Genomic DNA, 21,228 nt, shown 5'->3' with positions numbered 1-21,228 from the left:
CTCGCAGCCCCCAGACGCGAGGGCGAGCTCTGCGTGTTCCAGGCCCAGGCAGAGAGCGCAGATCAGGCGGCGGTCTCCGGCGCTGAGCGGGGCTTTACACGAGCCGCAGGAAGTGCGAGGCATCTTTAAAAAGACGCTCGCTGCTCTTTTAGAATAATAGAAAAAAAAGAATACGTCGCCGGATAGCGTAGCTCGCACGGATGGCTGAAGGTGGCGAAGACGGCCGGCTTCCTCAGCGCTGTCCTAGGCTGGCTGTTCGCTGTTCGACGGCGGCGGTGGCTTCTCTCAAATCCAGCGATGCAAGCAGAGTCGAAAAATCTGAGAATTCAGCCTACAGCCCCTTTTTTATATGCTAAGCCACGCCTATCTGGCGGGCTGTGACGCTATAAAGGCGCGGGCGCCCCTCATTGGGCGTGACGTCACGCCGGGCGCACTGGTAGGCTGCAGCAGTTGCCCGCAGGGCAGCCAATGAGCACGCGAGATGGCCTGCTCTAGGTCTGCTAGCTGCTGCACTGCGTTGACAAGTTATAAAAAATTAAGGATAATTTTTGGCTTCAGTATCTCGAGAAGATGAATCTTTCCCGTAGCGTAAGCTAAACTTACGCAATACGAGAGAACCTCTCGTAAGAGAACATTCTAATATGCTGATTTGCTGCTCGAGAAACATCTGCAGTGAATGTGTAGTCGTAAATCGGTATGAACGCCCCTTCAGAACAGGGATGAACATCACTTAACAGTTTCTTATTATTATCATTATTATTATTATTATTATTAAATAAACTATAACTCTTTGTTATTAAAACCGGTCGCATGCTGCGTGCCCATCGCGACTATTCGTCCAATGTTGACCTCATAAATATATCAATAAGACTCGGTTACGTGTCTCTTGAGGATAACCAAAGGGTTAATAATTAACCAGGATTAAAATGTAAACGGTGTATTTCAGGATTAAGAACCCAATTTGATCAAATGTAAACGGTGTATTTCAGGGTTAAGAACCCAATTCGAAGTGTTTAGAACCAAATGGTAAAAATTAAACCTAGATTTTCAACGTCAAGCCTCTCAACCCTGAGTGTTTCCAGGGTGCGCGCACAAACATCTCTTGCTCGCTCCTTCTCGCTGACGTCTCCTATTTCACTGGTCTCTCAAATTCTTGGATATGGAGGCTGCGCAGTCAGCTCAAGCCCCATCATCAGAAAAGTGCGTGTGCAAGCAGAACCTACTCCACAGACCACGAAAGCAGGATGTGTCGCTGAGGAAAAGAAAGAAAATTTGCAGTGCAGTCGGAGAAACTTGGAGCTTGGAGAACACGTCGTAAAGTCCTGTTCGCCACCTTATTTTCGACAAAAGAACACCAAGGAACCGGACCAAAATGACGTGCTTTAAGTTTTTCAGCTGTAGGCATGTTGTCCTTAAAGTTTTCCTCGTGCAGTTTCTTGCTTCCCTGCAATCTTTTGCTGCGCCCTCACCCATCATAAAGTTCCCAGGCGATGATACTTCTCACACAGACAAAGAAGTGGCCCTGGTGAGTGTACTTTTGCTTCACTGCAAGAATTAAAGGAGTTAGAATTTCGTTGGCAGTAGCTGAAGTTTATTATTTGTTATGGACAGGCCTATACAAATTATTTTCCTGGACAAAAGAAACATTTAGGAGACTTACAATTGAAATATATTAATATTTTTTTGTTTGTAATTTTCCCTTAGAACTTTACTAATATTAACACAATTTTACTATTTGAAGTATTTGTGCAGCATTTAACCTTTAGCATTTTTTACTGTTGGAATATGTGAAAAATTTAAAACACAAGGACATAGTTTGACATAGTAGTTGGAAAATGTGGAATGTGGTAAACCATTCCAGTTAAGTTGACTCTCTCTCTCTCTCTCTCTCTCTCTCTCTCTCTCTCTCTCTCTCTCTCTCTCTCTCTCTCTCTCTCTCTCTCTCTCTCCATCTCCATCTTTCACTGTACCCTCCTTCAACCTTTTCACAGCATTACTTAAATAAGTTCTATGGCTGCCCAAAAGACAGGTGTAATCTGATGGTGTTGAAGGACACACTGAAGAAGATGCAGAAGTTTTTTGCTTTACCAGAGACAGGGGATATTGATCAGAAGACAGTAGAGATCATGAAGAAACCACGATGTGGAGTTCCTGATGTGGCCAATTACAATTTCTTTCACAGGAAGCCCAAGTGGGGACAGAAAAACGTTACTTACAGGTGTGTTTACTTCAGACAGTGCTGAGCGATTGCTCCCCACTCTTTGTCAGTCACTCTAACCCTTTAAAAAAAATCACTATTCTTTCAAGACCAGTTATTCAATGAGCATTAACATGAGAGTCCGTGTGAGAGTGCTTACTAAAAAGATGTTAAAAAGAAACCATTTTTGTACAGTAAGGATTTTTTTCAGGTCAGGAAGCCAGGTAAAAATACAGAGAGCAAAATCAACATATCTTTAAAGAATGTTCCCAGCGGGACCTTTGTGGCTATGTTGGAGGTGGAACAACAAATCTAAATTTATTTGCTTATAAAGTTGTGCTGACTACAGGAAATGCGAGAAAAGTTTGGCCTTTGCTTGAATACTTGCTATCACTGAAGGAATTGGCCAGTAATCAGAAATAATACAAGTGCTCTACAGTTCATTGTAACAAAAAGGACTGATTTGGGATCTTGAGGATTTTTACTGGCCTACATGTCCTGACAGTGTTTCTGTTGAATCAGTCATGACCACAACTATGTTGTTTTCAGATTTAGATTTTCTGCCTGCATCAGCTTTGCTAATTTAACAGATATTTAGATTTAGTATTTTGAGCCTTAGTCACCATCTTTAGAGAAATGTATTAAGAGGCTAGGTTTACTATAAGCAATAATTAATATTAAGCAACACAATTAATGTCAATAATAATTGTTATAAAAATTGCATCACAGACATTACATCATTGCATAATGGTTTGCCGTTCTATACACTATGTGAACCGTTACAACTTACAACCTACTTGTAAACACTGTAATAAACTGACTCTGTTACAGTTGATTTTCAGTTTCAAAACTCTGGATGTTCCCTTCAGTATGTCAGTGTTCAACATGTCATGCTGTATTAAGATCATGGCTAAATTTCATATCTCATGGTTTCCAGAATTTTCTTTTCTTTTTTTTTTTTGCAAGAACATATTTTCAGTGTTTCATCAGCTGAACAGACTTTACGTCTATCCCTTATAGTTTCCTTTTCATTCATGTAAAATTAAACAAGGCCTATTCTGACTAAGGTCCATAGCTGCACTATTTTGCCAGTTGCTGTAGTGTCCTTGTAGATTGTGCCCTGGTTTGGCACTAGAAAATAGCATAATTTAGTACTAAATATGTTTGAGATAATCACCACAAACACTTTGATAAGTGTGCACCTCCAAAGAACATTAATGAAGTTTATTTAAATATTCAACCTAGGCTCCCAAACTATGGCAAGAGTTCTGCCTTGTGCTTTTGTTGATTTTCTCATTTTTTTATTTTATTTTATTTTTTTATTTTTTTATGAAGGCTGCGTGGAAGATTCCTTGCTGTCATTGTACAATTTAAATGGCTTTCTGTCAGTGCCAGTGTCTTCCAGGGTGGTCAGCATAATTGTGTTTCGCCCCATGCTGTTCTGGGACTATCGGAGAGATATGAAGACTCTCCTACTGATTTTTAGTAGATAGCCTTTTTAGGGTTTTTTGCACTTGCCAGATTTGTTTGATGGTGCTCCATTTTTCTGTAGGGACCATTTCAAGCTGCCTTGTAATGCCAGAACAGGTTTGGATTTGACAGTCCTGGTTTTGGTTTGAAGCGGAGCTTCCTCCTTAAGAGAGAGACCAGACCATGCTGCAAACCAGTGGGTGATCAGTGTAACCTGCTGTCCCCTGATCGCTGTGTGTGAGTTATCCGTAATAGCTTGATGATTATGGTATTGAGCTGGCTCTAATGGTTGGATCCTCAGCATCCTCATGTTTCTTTGTGATGAAGAAAAAGTTGGCGGCAGACCAATTTTGTCTATTTTATAATGGGGGAAAAAATAAGCGTAGGAAACATTTCTCTCCATGCATTCAAAGGTTTACCTCATATAATACTTACTTGAGTTTGACAATGCCATTGTTGAACACAACATAACTTCTGAGAGTTTTTGTCTGTTCTTATAACCTGATGCATTCTTGAGCCACTCTGAGGTCAAAAGGCAAATACAGGACCCGCAGACCTACTATAATAATAATATGATAATTAGTTCTGTAAATTAATAACTTAGATATTCAAATATTGCATAAATGGGCAATGATAAATAGATGTAGATTATTAAATGCATAATGTATTTCTAGAAAATATGGAATAATTAATTGGGAGTATAGTTAAAAAAGAAGACAATATTGTTTTCTTCTTCTACAGGATATTAGGGCACACCCCGGATCTGGATGAGGAAACAATTGATGATGCTTTTTATCGTGCATTTAAAGTCTGGAGTGATGTCACACCTCTGAACTTCACCAGGATCATGGATGGAGAAGCTGACATCATGATTAATTTTGGCCGAAATGGTATTCCATAAAGTTTCTGTATAAAAGTTTCTAAACTACTGTGGTGGGAATTTTCTCCTTAATCACAGAGGATTGAAAGCTCTTAAATTTTTTAAATACTAAGTCACATACTAACCACAGTCACTCTGGAAAATCTTTAGTATGAAGCTTCTTAGAACGGAGATTGATTTAACATTATGGTCTTTGGAAATGCTGTCATAACTGCACAAGGCAATTACTAAAAAAGACCAGCAGTATGAAAATTGTCACAATGTAAATGTTTTCTGAGAAGGCTCTAAATGACAAATTGTGACAAGAAAATTAAACAACTTGAGACCCTTATTACTAACCCTGGTGTATTTGATTTAAACCGATATTTGCGTTAAATGGTTAGTTTACCCAAAATGGAAATTCTGTCATCATTTACTCACCCTCATGTTGTTCCAAACCCGTAACAATTTCTTTCATCTTCGAAAACAAGATTTCTGTCCCTCCACTGACAGTCCATGCAACTACTACTTTTGACACTTCAAAAAGTTCATAAATAGATTGTAAAACTAATCCATATGAATCGAGCAGTTTAGTCCAAATTGTCTGAAGAGACACAATTGCTGTATTTGATAAACAGATTAAATTTTGTCTTTTTTTGTGGTGTGTGGGGAGGTGAACTAAACCTTTTAAATGTGTTGCATTTTCTGTAGAACATGGTGATGGTTACCCATTTGATGGCAAGGATGGTCTGCTGGCTCATGCCTTCGCCCCTGGGCCTGGTATTGGAGGAGATTCTCACTTTGATGATGATGAGCTGTGGACATTAGGAGAAGGACAAGGTATCTCAATTGGAAAAAAAATACTGAATTTGTTCATCAAATGTCATAAGAATAATGAGCTCTTTCCTCTCTCTCCCTCTTGATGTAGTGGTAAAGGTGAAGTATGGTAATGCTGAGGGGGAGTTTTGTAAGTTTCCATTCTTGTTCATGGATAAAGAGTACACCAGCTGCACCTCTCAGGGTCGAGATGATGGGTTCCTTTGGTGCTCTACCACATACAACTTTGATGAAGATGGAAAGTATGGCTTCTGTCCTCATGAGCGTGAGTACCTTTTGCGCTAAGTTTTACGTTACAGTAAAATGTGAGGCTGTTCCCATCGAAAGTGATTCAAAGTTCAGGCAGTTACTGCTCAGATATAATTTGAGGAAGAAATTACACATAGCATGACTGTAATACTGGATGTCACAATCAATGACTCCTTGAGTATTGTGTCCTTTCCTGTGTTGCAGTCTTGTTCACATTGGGTGGAAATGCAGATGGAGCACCTTGTAAGTTCCCCTTCACTTTCCAGGGAGATAAATATGATAGTTGCACCACCTCAGGCAGGGATGATGGGTACCGTTGGTGTGCCACCACTGAAGATTATGATCGTGACAAGTCTTATGGATTCTGTCCTGAGACAGGTCAGTCTTACTCTACCGGTCAAAAGTTTGGGGGTCTGTATTTCATTTTTTTTTTTTTCATCACAGAAACAAATAACATTTTATTGCATTAAAATAAAATGGTCATTTTAAATTGAAATGATATTTCACAATGTTACTGTTTTTACTGTATGGATGGTCAAATGCAAACTTGGTTCAAAAACATTTTTAAAATCTTACTGAATGGTAGTGTATGTTATGTCAGTAAAGTAGGTGACACTGTATACATGTGAAGATTTAAAGTTGCCCATGTCATATGTTCTAGTCTTGTTGTTGTTTTTGTTTGTTTCTGTTCAATTAAATGTGTAAAGTGCAATTCAATTTTGTAAAAACAGCTTTACAAAGAATAGTGCCTTACAAACCGCACAGTAAGCAAGCCTAATGGGACAGTGGCAAAGAAAAACACTAATGTAAAATAACAGATGTTTAGATGTTGCTCAAGATGTTTCACCATTCATCCAAGATGACACACAATGATATTGCAGAGACTTCAAATCAGTGATGTATTAGTTTATGTATTTGGTTTTTAAGGTTAGTCTCTTTAGTTTCCAGAAGACTAAAAGTTTATCTTCTTATTACGGGATATTTTCCATTGTGTTACTGATCTGGCATAAGCAAGCCAGAAGCACAGAAATCCTCATCTGGTTGTAATTCCCTGGGAATGCAGTCCTCTCTTCCTATTTGTATATGAGTGTGTGCGCTGAATAAAAGAGTCAGAAAAACAAGTCCAGTGTGATGCAAGCCATCACTTTAAATTGGAGCTTTGGACCACAGTCACATACTTTAGCTGAACTTTAACAAAACACAGCTCTGTTTATGCCATGAAACTGGTGTGACCTTCATTTTGAGTGTGTTAAGTCAGTGTGATTCAGACTGTTGAGTCTGTGTAATTGAGACAGACTCCTCCCTAATGCTTCTCTAAGCTCCAGTCCTGTATTTTTTCTTTAGGTTCAAAAGCCATGATCTAATATGTGGGTTTACCACTAGTTGAAGCTTGTGTTATAGCTTGTGACATCATATTTGAAAAACAGATACATACATAATGGCAACAGCTATCTATGCTTTTTTTGCCTCTCTTTTTATCTCAGTTGTTATTGTTTAGCACTGTTGTTATTTTTAGTTAGTTAGTTAGTTAGTTAGTTAGTTAGTTAGTTAGTTAGTTACTTCCAATCAAGAGCTGTCACAAACTCAGGCTTTTTTAAATGTTTAGAATGCTTTAAACCAACTGTGAATCGTACTTTTTAAACCCTCCATGTTGTATTTATTTTAATGACACAGCAATGTCAACAGTCGGAGGGAATTCAGAAGGTGCACCCTGTGTCTTCCCCTTTAAATTTCTGGGCAACACATACGACTCCTGTACCACGTCGGGACGCAGTGATGGGAAGATGTGGTGCGCCGTGACCAAAAGCTTTGATGACGACCGCAAGTGGGGTTTCTGTCCTGACCAAGGTGGCATTGAGATATTTTTGATCCTTGTGTGTCATTATTTATATAATGTCTAGGTCGCCAAAATTATTCTGTTCTTGTGATGGCACAAAGATAAACTTTTTTTGCTTTCAAACCCAGTCACTTCCTGCCTCTGTCTCTTTCTTTTCTGTGCCTTACTGAGTCATGTTGTGATGCTATACTTTTTATGGCCAGATTGATAAATCTCCCTTTTTTTTTCTCAGGCTACAGTCTATTCCTGGTGGCGGCCCATGAGTTTGGTCATGCCCTTGGTTTGGAGCACTCTGAGGACCCTGGAGCTCTCATGGCTCCTATCTACACATTCACCAAAACTTTAAGTTTGTCTGATGATGACGTTAAAGGCATCCAGGAGCTCTATGGTGAGTGGCCAGTGTCGAAGATGATAATCATATGATCAGCTGCAACTAATCATGTATTTTATTACTTGCATAATGTTCGTAATAAATTTTCTTCTGATTTTGTGATAGTTATAATCGAATTTGAAAGATTATCGTTTTCTTCTTTATTCAGTTTAACACTTCTCTCTGTACAGGTGAGCCAACAGACAAACCATTGCCCCCTCACATCCCACCGGTCACGCCAATGGATGTATGTAATGAAAACATCATATTTGATGCTGTAGCCCAGATCAGAGGAGAGATCTTCTTCTTTAAGGACAGGTAATTAATTAAGGGCACCCAATTCAAAGAGATTCTTGAAATAGAATTTTCACATTAACCTAATAACAGAAAATAAAAAGGAAAGCACATTTTGGAATATTCAGGCAGGATCACAATACTGCTTGCTTTTGGCTTTTTGTCCACAAAACATCTATGCAATAATTTGACCGGTCAAAGAGAACCTCATGATTCACAGCAGCAAATATCAGGCACACAACTGTGGGTAGCAGTTATTTCATTTAAGTGTTTCATTTGGCATGGAATGCTCAATTCATCTGTTTTCAGTGGTTTCAAAATCGTCCTACTTGCATGCACAGGAAATGGCCCCAGGGCCATCTGGAGAAAACTTCATGACCCAGTTTATCTGCCTATTAAAAAAAACTTCAGCATATCTTTTTATAATCAATATGGATAGGAGTAATGTCTTCATAGTGGTTGGAATAACAGGATGACGATTTAAACAGGAGAATAATCATGCTGATGCTTTAGCCACATTGTTAGTTCAGAATTCAAACAAAGTAAGTGTGGTGGTGGTGAGACTGGATAGAAAAGGGAAAGTCCACAGATCTGATCCCACATCCCAAAGTCAAAATACCTCAGCACAAATAATACCATATCATGGGTCCTACCATATATTCCTAAAATTGCTGACTGCTTTAATGTATTACATGATAATGACAGTTTCCATATTTCTGACTACAGACATATGTACTCACTTTATTTTATTCGTTTTTCTTTAGGATACATAAAACTTGGCAAGTATTTAACAGTATTTAAACAGCATTTAAGTTTTTTGGGTTAACCCTTTTATTGATTGGGTGCCTAAGAAACAACCAAAATAAATTCACACACATGTATTACATGCATTTAAGTATAATTTACTGTTTGATTTGCTTTAAAGCTAATTTATAACTTTTCAATTCATTCTCTACACTTACTACTCAGATAATCAGAGGTAAGCATCATAAATTATAACATTGTGGAGGGGTGTCCAAAGCAAATATATGGAGAATATAAAGAGTGCTGTCATAGATTTTCATTAACATGCTCATGGATCAGGACCTCTGGAACGAAAAAGAGCCACCCACTATCCTACGCACACCTCCAGTTTTAAAGCTGCCTGCTATGCATTCACAGAGATCACAGGACCACACACGCATAGTATGGGTATGAGTGTATGTCTGTATAGAACTCAGTGAGCTCGTATTGCCTCTAAGCAAGATCCTGAAAAACTAATCCAAAGGATCCAGATGTTAATTCCATAAATCTAAATAAAGCATTTTCATTAGATTATTGTAATTCATTAAAGAACTCTTTATGTATCTTCCATGCATAAAACAACATGTATAATATACAGTAATACACTTATGAGTTTCCGTTATCTTTATAGTCCTATTTCTTTCTAAGGCAGTAATTGGAGATGAGGGGAAAATGTAATATTCTCTATATTTTTTCCTCATATCACAATGTTTACATTTATTAATTTTACTATTTGTTTGTGTATTTATTTTAAACAAATAGTATCTAAATGTTAGAGTTTATTGTAACATAAATTATTATTTGAATTTTAAGTCTTCTAGATTTATATTTAAAAAAAATGCAAAAAAAAAGTAAAAGTCTCATTCATAGTAAAATACACAATCCAATTATTGATATGGTATTGTATTTTGTGATTTCTGGTGGTTTCTGCCTATGGGAATTCAACCTAAAAATCAATCTTCCCCAAATGTCTGAACCTCTCTCCATATATTCGCTGATGAATATGTCTGTGCAAGCTAGGAGTCAAACAGTTCAGCAGTGGAAATGTCATTATTATAGAGTTATGATTAAATTAGAGGGTAATTCTGTGAATCTGAGGATCCCTGGAGCTGAAAGTCTCACTTTACTATGTGGGCAAGATGACTTGAGATCTCAGATATTCACCCAGCTGGATAAGTGTGACAGCTGTTTAAGCCATTCAACAGAGAAAGAGGGAGGAAAAGAGAGAAGAGAGTAAGGCCAGAGAGCGCACCCCCATAAGGTTCACTAATGTTTTGTTTATTCAGCTGCACCAGAAAATCTTTATTTTATCTAATCTTTGGCTCAGATTTATGTGCCACATCTGGGGAATTTGGTAAAATGAATTGTTTCGTTCATAGGAGAGCTTAAAACATGAGCAGAACTCAACTAGTGTTTTAACTACAAGAGTGGTCTGTTATAACATGTTTAAATTCATAGACGGAGAAAGGAGGGATGTTTAGAAGTGTTCGCAGCTGAAGAAGTAAAGCTTTGGGGCTAAATGTTTGATTACAGTTCAACTCTAACCTAGTGCTGTGATCTTAAAGATGCACTACGGGACCTATTTTAACGGTCTAAGCGCATGGTCTAAAGTTCACTTAGGGTGTATCCAAATCCACTTTTGCTAGTTTCATGACGGGAAAAATGGTCGGCGCGCACGGCGCATGGTCTAAAAGGTTTGTCACTATTCTCTTAATGAGTGATGGGTGTGTTTTGGGCGTAACGTGAAATAAACCAACCAGAGTCTCATCTCCCATTCCCTTTAAAAGCCAGTTGAGCTTGCGCCATGGCAGATTGCTATTTTCAAGCGGAAAAACTGAACGCGGTTCCAGAGCGCAAACGGATCTGCTCGTACGTGAGGTTAAAACGCGGAAGCAGACCATCTATTCCATTCCATCATATCTTTATGTACACAATATTAATCTTTTACATTGTAATCCTTTTATTTTTAATATTTGGCATGTTTGTGTGCTGCTGCTTTTTCTATGTGCCTTTTCTATGTTTCTATGTGTAATTTTACCCTGTGTGTGTAATAAGCAAAGTGGATGCACATTGTGGACCCCGGACATTACTAACGCGCTCTTTAAATTACAAAAAAAATATTGCTCCATTGACTTTAGACCAGGTTTTTGTCGGTCAATGTCGCAGTCTATTTAAGTTGGCTCAAAATAGCAACGCGCCAACAATGCGCCTGAACACACCTCGTTTTCAGACCAGCGCACAAATGGGCGCAAATTCATTTGCAACCAAAACAAAGTTCTTCCACAAAAGGCATTTTGTTTTTTAACTGCTAGAGGGCCAAAAGTTACATAAGTTTAACATACTGTAAAATAATTACTGCCAGACAGAGGCTGTGTGCTTCTCACAGAAGCGTCACTTCACTCTAGTGAGATGTAGTCCCTGAGTCCTGAGTTCTCTGTCTTCTCTTCTGGGGCTGAAATGTTTTGGCCTTTTGAAAAATAGGTCAGTGGAAAGAGTTCTGGGTTGGTTGGTATTGTTTTTGTGGTTTATTCTGGGGCAGCAGGCAAGTTTGGACATGTCCAACTGCCTCTTAACTCACTCTTCAAACATAATAAGAAACATCTGCTCAGTGAATCACCTCATTGTAGCTAGAGTGTGGCGTAGGCTCTTCTTTCCATCTTTCTTGCTTATCTCATTCTCATCTCGTCTCCCGTCTCTCCCTCAATTACTTTTTCTTTTTACCTTTTTTTATGTGCACAAATATAGTGTTGCCATTTTCTTTTTCTTTCTCTTCTTTGTCTAACTCTAAACTCTCCTGTTACAGATTCCTCTTCAGGTCGGCTGATGTCAGAAAGAAGCCGACAGGCCCCATGCTGGTGGCTACATTCTGGAGTGAACTTCCAGAGAAGATTGATGCAGCTTATGAGAATCCTCTGGAGGAGAAGACTGTCTTCTTTGCAGGTAATGCAGAACATTTACACTTGTTTCCTAAGGGCAGAATAAAAGAACCAGGTGACCCATACAGTCATTTGACTTTAAGACTCATCCGCTATATTTATGACTACCAGCTAGGGGTGTAACGATACACAAAACTGACGGTTTGGTTTTCCCACGGTTTTGACGTCTCGGTTCGGTTCGGTTTAGAAAGCTAAAACATTTTTTTAAACAGTGGTTTAATGAAAAAATTGTGTCTTTGTCTTTAAATTAATTCAATTACAATTAAACGTTTTGCAAGGATTAAAAATCTGCTAATGCTGTAAACTATATAGGGAGCCGCACATTACTATAACATTAAAGGTTAACAACAGAGCCTAGACTTTTAGCCTAAATTCAGATGCTATTTATTTTTTAGATATAATAATCAACACCCAATACATTGTATGAAAACATGTAAACTGAACATAAGGCAGTTTTTGCATTAACTCTACTCTAATTTGTTATTGAAATATAATAATTTACACAGTTGCGGGCATTTTCATGAAAGATATTTTAAACGTACATTAAATAATCAAGATATAATTAACAGGTTAAGTAAAATATAATATATAGGCTAACATAGTTCAATTATTTAGTGCAAGAGTTCATTTCTCTAGGAACCAACAAGTTGTGGACACTGAATCACTTGCCTGCTGAGGTAAATATAATGCTAGTAACAAGCTATGCAGTTTTATTGACGTCTTTCCGCTGCTGAAACACTGATTGAGCGATTACACGAGTTATGATGCCTTTCAGTAAGTATACTGTATTTTTCAACATACCTTCAGGTGTCCATTCATGTGTATTCTGTAACTGAGGAAGAGATGATCGCGTTTACTCGCTCTGCGCTGCCACTTGAAATGAGTAGCTAGTACAGTGATCTGTCACGCCACATCAAAGAGTGCCAAAACGGCATTTATTGTTTGATTTTTGTGATCAAATAGTCAGAATTTGAAGAATACAGCTTGCTTATTATCGAAAGTAACAGAACATGGAGCTTGCTATTTGATGTTAATGGTGGTTAGGCTACTAAACTGAATTCGTTGTGTACACATTCCAGGTCCAGAGAGCCTTGTAAGTAGCTTTTATAAACCTGCCTTAGAATAAACAAACATTACTGGTATGCATCTTGAGACAAAACAATGGCACTGACATATTGTAAAGGGGTCATCGGCCATTTTCCACAAGTTGGTATGATTCTTTAGGGTGTTCATGTAAAGTTTGTAATATACTTTGGTTAAAATTCCTCAATGGTTGTGTAAAAACAACACCCTTTTTACCTCCTCAAAAACTACCGAAAACAGTAGGCCATCTGGGGACTTCTGACATACTCTTTTCAACATACTATGCTTTGGGACACACTCATTTTAATCTCACATACTATTTAGGCTGGATAGTATGGACATTGGGACACAGGGATGGAACATTGTGAAACCAAACTAAAAACAGACTTGACATACTGTGTCCACCTAAGGACTCTCTAACAGAGCATATATAATAATGCATATTAGTGCTCCCAAATTGTAAACATTACTACATTAACATTAGAATTTGTAATTTAGCTCTTAACTGCTTGCACAAACTTCCCAACCTGGCACACAACTAAGTTTTGAGGTTCTTGATATCTTTCAAATCTGATGTCCATTGCAATAGACATTTTCAAAAAAGCATAAATGGGAGAAGCATAGGTTACTGTAAAGCTACGTCTTAGTTGGTGCTTATCTTGGCGAAAGCCGAGTACAAATCAGCATGAAGTTTTAACATCTACTCTCATGTAATGGAAATCATTTGTGTTATACAACTCTGAAAGAGGTTTAAAATTAACTTTGAATATTGTCACTTGATACTATTAAGATTATAATAATGTTATAATAAGTTAATGTGACCATAAATTAGTTTATAAGCTAAAAATAAAAAGCTTACTGCTCTTATTGTCTAGTCGGTTAGCCATGCATGTCATTACTAGTGTTATAAAAAAAAGCCAATGGGCTCAGGTTTTGAAGGGTTTAATACATTTATTCAGCAAGGATGCATTAAATTGATCAAAAGTGACAGTGAAGACATTCATAATGGTACCAAAAAGTTTATTTCGGTTTATGTAATAAACCATTTGAGTTTGTGGTTCTTTTGAACTTTTTCTTCATTAAAGAATCCTTAAAAATGTTTCACGGTTACCACACTAATACATCACAACTGTTTTCAACATTGATAATTATTTAAAAATGTTTCTTGAGCACCAAATCAGTATATTGTCAGGGTTTGGGTTGAGGAAAATAGCGAGGACACAAATGCAGGACAATGGGTTTTTATTAATTATGAAAGTGAAACTAAAGCAAACAAAAACTACCCCGTGGGGGAGAGGGGCGGACAAGACAGAACTCAAGACTTCACCGACTTGACTTGGCAGGAACACGAAGCAAGAGGCGATGACAGACAAGGTTAGACGACAAACCAGCACAGGACTGAAAACACAAGGAGAATAAATAGGGAAGCAAACAAAAGAGGGTAACGAGGGAGGACAGGTGGGGCAAATCAACCAGGTAACAAGATGGGCGGGGTTAGACAGTCGACAGAAGAGCACATGGCAACGCATGAATTGAGAAACGCATGACAAGCCATGTGCTTATCAAACATGACTAAAACAAGCACATGGCCAGTAAAACAAATCACAAACCATGTGCTAACACAAAACGAAACATGAACACCCAGCCAATGAAGCCACGAGTTCACACAAAACATGACAACATGAAAGCACACGGCTAGTGTAAAACACAAGCTGTGTGCTACACAGTACAAGACAAAACAGGAGTGTCAGGGCTCTGTCACAAAATAGAGAAATAGACTAGACAGAAGTGACAGAACCCTGACACTACCCCTCCTCTAAAGGGACGCCACCTGGCAAGAAACACCACAAAACAAGACGGGAACATGACGACAACTCACCAATAGACAACAAGACGGGAACGTCAAAACACAGACAAAGAGGGGAGGGAGGGGAGCCAAGACAGAGCCAGCATGACAGTCCAGGAAGTCAGGCGTCTAAGACGGAGCAGGCGTCCAGGGCAGAGCCGACACTTCAGGGTGCCAGGGCGGATCCGGCGCTTCAGCGACAGAGGCGGCCATCTTGTCCGAAGACAGGCCTGATGTGACGAGAACAGTCTCTGCCTCGGCAGCCGTGAGCGGTCTCTGGCTCGGCGGGCCTGACGTGACGCTGCTCAGGCTCGGCAGCCCTGATGTGACGAAGCTCCGGATGGGCGGCCACGACGAGACTCCAGAAGGGCGTCCTCTAGGAGCTTGAGCAGAGCCGGCATGACAGGCAGCATGGACGGAGCCGGCAGGGCAAGGAGCTTGGGCGGCGTCGACCTGGGCAAGGAGCTTGGGCATGGCCTCCAGACCTTGTGGGACTGAGGAAGCCTTCCTCCTCCGTTTATGAGAGCACAGCGGTGCTGCAGCCTCTTCGGCCACCACTGGGGGCGCGACAGGGAGAGTGGATAGCTCTGGGACAACCGAAGTTGGGTCCTCCTGGACCACCGGACTTGAGACCCCTTATGTCTGGTCCTCCTGGACCTTCTGCCAAAGGGAAGCGACAGGAGCCCTCCTCTTCCTGCGCTTGCAAGGATGAGGTGGTGTGGGAATAACCGCCTCTGGGGCCGCTGCAGCTTCTTCAGCCACCACTGGATAGGAGGCAGATGAGGCAAACCTATTCTTCCTCCTCCCTCTCCCCGAAGGGGTCATCGGAGGACCAGGGACTTGGCAGTTTGTGAGGTGAATGGGAGGTGGGCCAAGAGGCAGAAGGTCATCCTCTCCGTGATTGTAAAAATACCCCACAAACTGCCAGAATGACAGTATCCCCAGCATTCCCATCTCCCAGGCACGGACAGGCTAATTAAGGCTGTTGTTTATGTGTACTTTAGCACTGTGTCATCGATGTTGAGCCCCTCTGCTAAATACAGGAACTGGTAAGCAAGCTCCTTCACACTGTTCTCCCCTTGCCGAAGAGAAAGGAGCTACGTTTGTCCACCATCTGATGAGCGGAGGGGCAGGGAGATGGAAAAAGGAAGATACTCATTGTTTGCGGAGTCCTCAGTTGGCTGGTTCGTTCTGTCAGGGTTTGGGTTGTGGAAAGTAGCAGGGACTCAAATGCAGGTCAACGGGCTTTTATTAATTATAAAAATGAAACTAAAGCAAACAAAAACTACCCCGTGAGGGGGAAACAGGACGGGAAACAAGACAGGACTGAAGACTTCACCGGCTGGACTTGGCAGGAACACGAGACGATGACAGACTAGGTTAGACGACGAACCAGCACCGGACTGAAAACACGAGAATAAATAGGGAAGCAAACAAAAGAGGGTAACGAGGAGGACAGGTGGGGCAAATCAATCAATAATCAGGTAACAAGATGGGCTGGGTTAGACAATCGACAAGAGAGCACATGGCACAGGGAAACACACATGACAAGCCATGCGCTCACACCAAACATGACTAAAACACAAGCACATGGCCAGTAAAACAAATCACAAGCCATGTACTAACACAAAACGAGACTTGAACACGCAGCCAATGAGAACACGCAGCCAATGAGAACACCCAGCCAATGAGAACACTCATAAGCCACGTGTTCACACAAAACATGACAACATGAAAGCACACAGCTAGTGTAAAACACAAGGGGTGCTTCTCATTTCTTATTTGTGCATCCTCGTTTCCTTTCCTCGCTTCCTTTCCTAGCGTCTCAGCTCCTCCCCCTGTAGGTTTTGAGGGAAGGACGCAAGGAAAGAAAATGAGGACGGAGGAATCGAATGAAAGCTTTTTTTATAAATTGGAATACTTGATCACTCGAGCGTCACTTCACTGCGTCATCAGCAGCGCTCAAAGGATCTGCCCTCATGTTGTTGAAGTTTGTTTATTTAAGAAATTCATAATAAATAATAATAAAGAAAGATACACTGTTGAAATATGTGTAATGTGTGGTTTATATAAACTGCAAAGGTAAAGTATACTTTAAAACAGATTGTGACCGATGTGAAGGGGGAGGAGAATGTATACGTGCGTCACGTTTAGTCAATAAAACACTTCCGCATAGGATACACCTGTGTATCCTCGCTCATGACTCCTCTGAAAGCCTCCTCACTCCTCGATCCTCGCCTCCTCGCCTGTCCTTCAAGATGGCTGAGCTCGATCGGTTTCCGGGTCATAGGATGGAGGACAGAGGAACGAGGAGACGAGGAGGGATATTGAGAAGCACCCAAGCTGTGTGCTACACAGTACAAGACAAAACAGGAGTGTCAGGGCTCTGTCACAAAACCAAGAAATAGACTAGACATAAGTGACAGAACCCTGACACATATTAAAATGATTTCTGAAGGATCATGTGACATTGAAGATTGGAGTGATGATGCTGACTTGACATCAAAAGAGTTAATAACATTTTAAAATATATTAAAATAGAACACAAGTTATTTCAAATCGTAATAATATTTCACAATATTACATTTTTTTTACTGTATTTTTGATTTAAAAATACATTGATTTTTTTTTTTTTATTGGTGAAAAAATATGGTACATGTGGGTTTTTCATCGTTTGTGTGTCCTCCAAACAAAATTTGTATTTTAAAAATATTTTAATTGTTTGACTAGATGATGAGATGTGGGTATATTCTGCCAGTACTCTGGAGAGAGACTATCCCAAGAAGATCTCCAGTATGGGTCTTCCTTCAGATTTGCATAGAATTGATGCGGCCTACTCGTTCCACAAGAGCAAGAAGACTTACTTATTTGCTGGCAACAAGTTCTGGAGGTAATCCTTTTTAAAATATTTCTCAACATATGTGGGCTTAATAAAGTATGCGTTCACTGTGATTAATGACCAAAATGCACTTGTTCTTTAAGATCCTACAGTATAGTAGACGCAGGGAGTTGTTTTCCCTAAATTCTACAAATGTAGAAATTATTGGAGAAAAAAGCAGACTATCAAAGTTCTTTTGAAGCCTTTGTTTCCCCACTAAAGTATAGCCAAATGATACTGGACATAATAAGGATAAAGTTATATACAGGGCTTGACATTAACACCTGCGCATACTTTTACTAATTCATGCAGATTTTGCACTCCTACCCAAAGTGTGCACGCATAAAGCCACCTTTCAGTACTAAAATTAGTTCTTTTTCACTGCTTATTGTGCTTTAACAAATACACACAAAATAATATCAAAATGCCAGTCTTAGCAAGTATTCATGTAAACACAGTCAATTATGTTTTTAGTGAACCTAAACCATTGAGAAAGAAAATGCATGTGTAACCGTATAATTGATCCATGTGTCAGTTCTTAAACTGCTGCCAAATGTCCAGTGAAAATGGCTAGTAACTTTGCGGGTAACCACTAGCCACAGTAGCTGGTGAGCAAAAAAGTTAATGTCAAGCCCTGGCAGTATATGTAATGTGTATCTTTGTACTTATTTTTTAATAACTAAGATAATGACAAAGATTTTTATCTTCATCACTTTGGCCCAAATGTCTTCCATTCTTTTTTATTTTATATGTTGTTACCTTGTAAGGCTTTGTTTTTAAAAATAGGGACATTTTGTTTGGCAGTCACTTGCAAAATAGTAAAACCAACATGAAAAAGAATCGTGATAAAATCATTAATCGTGATTTTCCTGGGGGAAAAAACTTTGATATATTTTTGCCATATCGGCCACACCTAGTGTAGATGCTCACTTTTTTCCATGACTTCTCAGGTACAATGAAGCCAAGAAAAAGATGGATCCAGGCTTCCCTAAACTTATCGCGGATTCTTGGAGTGCTGTTCCCGATGACATAGATGCCGCCCTCAGCCTTGTTAGTGATGGTAAGAGATTAAAAATTGCTTGGTTTCAGATCCAGCTTTGTCTATGGTATTCCTCAGCAGAGAAGTAAAATGTAACCTCTAACCTGAATTAACCTTTCATCGCAATCCGTTCCTCTCCCTTACCCACATTCTGTTAGCCCTCACATATTTTTTTACATAACCTTTTGGAGTGTAGTGTCTACACTCCTGGTAGACACTCCAACCCGATTACTGCTGGCATTAGGCCTTCAACAACAACAACAACAAAAAACCCAGCTATATGTTTGCCCCCTGCTTAACATTATACGTTTTTTCCAGTAACAGCCACTGTCTGAAAAGCACATAGGCTACAAACTCTCAATGAGAGAAAAGCTTAAAAAAGAGAGGGGTAAAGGATTTATAACGGTTTTACGCAAGGTGCTCTGGTTTTGTTTAGATTTACGGGAATTTACTTAACATACATGCTTTTTCAACCACTCAACTCGCTGTCACCAACACACATTTTCACTCATACAGGTATACACAGAAACACATGTACACACTTCATAAAGCTGGCTCGTGTGGTGTCTGAAAGGTTTCTCTGTGTGTGTGTGTGTGTGTGTGTGTGTGTGTGTGTGTGTGTGTGTGTGTGTGTGTGTGTGTGTGTGTGTGTGTGTGTGTGTGTGTGTGTGTGTGTGTGTGTGTGTGTGTGTGTGTGTGTGTGTGTGTGTGTGTGTGTGTTTGTAATTAGGCTGTTTGGAGCTGAATTAAGCAAAAACAACTTCTCTAGGTTGTGAATTAGACCACACACTCCAACATTTTACAGATAAATTGATCACTTGCATAGAGCCATTGGTTAACCAAGCTGTATTAAATAGACACATCAGTTATACTGTTATAATGTGCTTTTTTATCACTAAGTCACTAAGAATTTCCATTTTTTAAGAAATTAATACTTTTATTCAGCAAGTACACATGGTCACAAGTGGTCAAAAGTGACAGTGAAGTATTTTATGTTGTAAAAAAAAAATCCGTAGGCTAAATCTATTTTAAATAAATGCTGTTCTTTTTTACCTTTTTAGTCATCAACAAATCCTGAACAAATAATGTATCATGGCTTCCACAAAAATATTAAGAAACAGTAAATCAGCATATTATAATTTTTTCCAAACGATCATGTGATACTGAAGACTGGATAATATGTTGCTGAAAATTCAGCTTTGCAATCACAGGAATTAATTAAAATTTTAAATTATATTAAAATAGTAACAGTTATTTTAACTTGTAATGTTTTACAAAATTACAGTTTTACTGTATTTTTGATCAAATAAATGCAGCCTTGATGAGCATAAGATAGATATTTTAAAAATATTACAAGCCCCAAACCTTTAAATGGTTTATTTGTTTGTTTGTTTGTTTATTGTAGTGAAATTAGTAAATTTGCATTTAACTTTTAACTGTTCATTTTTCATTTGGCATTTACACTTATTAAATGTTTTCAGGTCACAGCTACTTCTTCAAAGACTCCCACTATCTCAAAATGGATGACAGCACTCTGAAAATTGTCAAAGTAGGGGAGGTCAAAAAGGACTGGCTACGCTGCTGAACTGATGCACAACATTCAGCCCCTGGTACTCTGGGATGACCTTCATCACTAGATAAGGCCAGCGTTATCGTGCCAAACGACAGCACTCAAATTTACCATTCTGCCCCTCTTGGTTAGTCCGAGCCTCTTTGATTATAACCCATCCTTAGCTAACTAGAGAGGCCTGGTAAGCTTCACTGCCTGGACCATTTCTGCATGCCAGGCATAGGCAAACAAGACCGCAATTTTTGCTGTTTTGTCATAACGTGTGATATTTCTTGTTTATTTTTAATCATGAAAGGGTTTAATGCAGCTCCTACCCCTTAATATAACCAACATGTATATCATCAGAGGACTTCTAACATTTCCCATTTACATGTAAATGTGGCAGTGGTGTCTGTTAGATGTACCCCCTTTCTTTTCTTTTTTTTTAAATTGCACAAAATAAATCCATCCAGGCAGTATGTAAAAAGCACAAATGTAATATTTTGCTAATACTGATTTTAAGGACTAGATTAAGGACTTAATTCATGTTTTGTTTTGTAGTAAATACTATCCAATAAAAATTCCTGCTTTAATAAAAGGACACATTTTATACATGATAATTGTGTACAAACACAGAGACCAAACAACTGTCAAAGCACATCATTTTTTTGTTAGTCTTGTTTGCTTTTTTGTATCATGGTACAGGGAGATTCACGGCACGGGTTGCCTGAAGACTGTATAGGGTTTGTTGCATGATGGACTCATGTCAAGCGAGTATCATGAGAATACTGATTATCATTTGTACTCTTTATTTTTTTGTAGTTTTTGAATTGACGTATGCAATCTGTTTATATTTGTAATGGTTTATTTTTTATTATTTTCTATATGCTTTATGCACTTTGTCACTGTCTCAAAATAAATATGAATTATCCTTTAAATGGAATTTATCATTCAACTTTTCCCTTTTAACATTAGTTTTTGGAAAGCATTTTACTGCATCC

The 21,228-nt window shown here is 39.0% G+C and overlaps 1 protein-coding gene across 1 annotated transcript; it reads left to right on the top strand.

The window, feature by feature from the left end:
• The first annotated feature begins 1,070 nt into the window (after positions 1–1,070).
• On the top strand, positions 1,071–21,165 carry mmp2 (matrix metallopeptidase 2). Its single transcript, XM_077228852.1, has 13 exons — positions 1,071–1,525; positions 1,992–2,218; positions 4,409–4,557; positions 5,238–5,366; positions 5,455–5,628; positions 5,817–5,990; positions 7,287–7,460; positions 7,682–7,837; positions 8,011–8,137; positions 11,700–11,836; positions 17,492–17,651; positions 18,590–18,699; positions 20,160–21,165. Exons 1-13 carry the CDS (start codon positions 1,373–1,375, stop codon positions 20,261–20,263), a joined length of 1,974 nt encoding a protein of 657 aa, XP_077084967.1. The 5' UTR covers positions 1,071–1,372; the 3' UTR covers positions 20,264–21,165.
• Positions 21,166–21,228: the final 63 nt, after the last annotated feature.

The sequence above is a fragment of the Siphateles boraxobius genome, unplaced genomic scaffold (assembly GCF_051911475.1).
Source record: "Siphateles boraxobius isolate OS27281-9 unplaced genomic scaffold, OSU_SipBor_1 130, whole genome shotgun sequence".
In the NCBI taxonomy this organism is placed as follows: domain Eukaryota; kingdom Metazoa; phylum Chordata; class Actinopteri; order Cypriniformes; family Leuciscidae; genus Siphateles; species Siphateles boraxobius.
This window is presented reverse-complemented; position numbering and strand designations above follow the sequence as displayed.

Bases quoted from the DNA above. Each gene is read 5' to 3' on its own strand.
- mmp2 (XM_077228852.1), top strand. From the start codon at position 1,373: ATGACGTGCTTTAAGTTTTTCAGCTGTAGGCATGTTGTCCTTAAAGTT. The intron at 5,629-5,816 runs GTGAGTACCTTT...CCTGTGTTGCAG, and splicing joins TGGCTTCTGTCCTCATGAGC to TCTTGTTCACATTGGGTGGA. The intron at 8,138-11,699 runs GTAATTAATTAA...CTCCTGTTACAG, and splicing joins ATCTTCTTCTTTAAGGACAG to ATTCCTCTTCAGGTCGGCTG.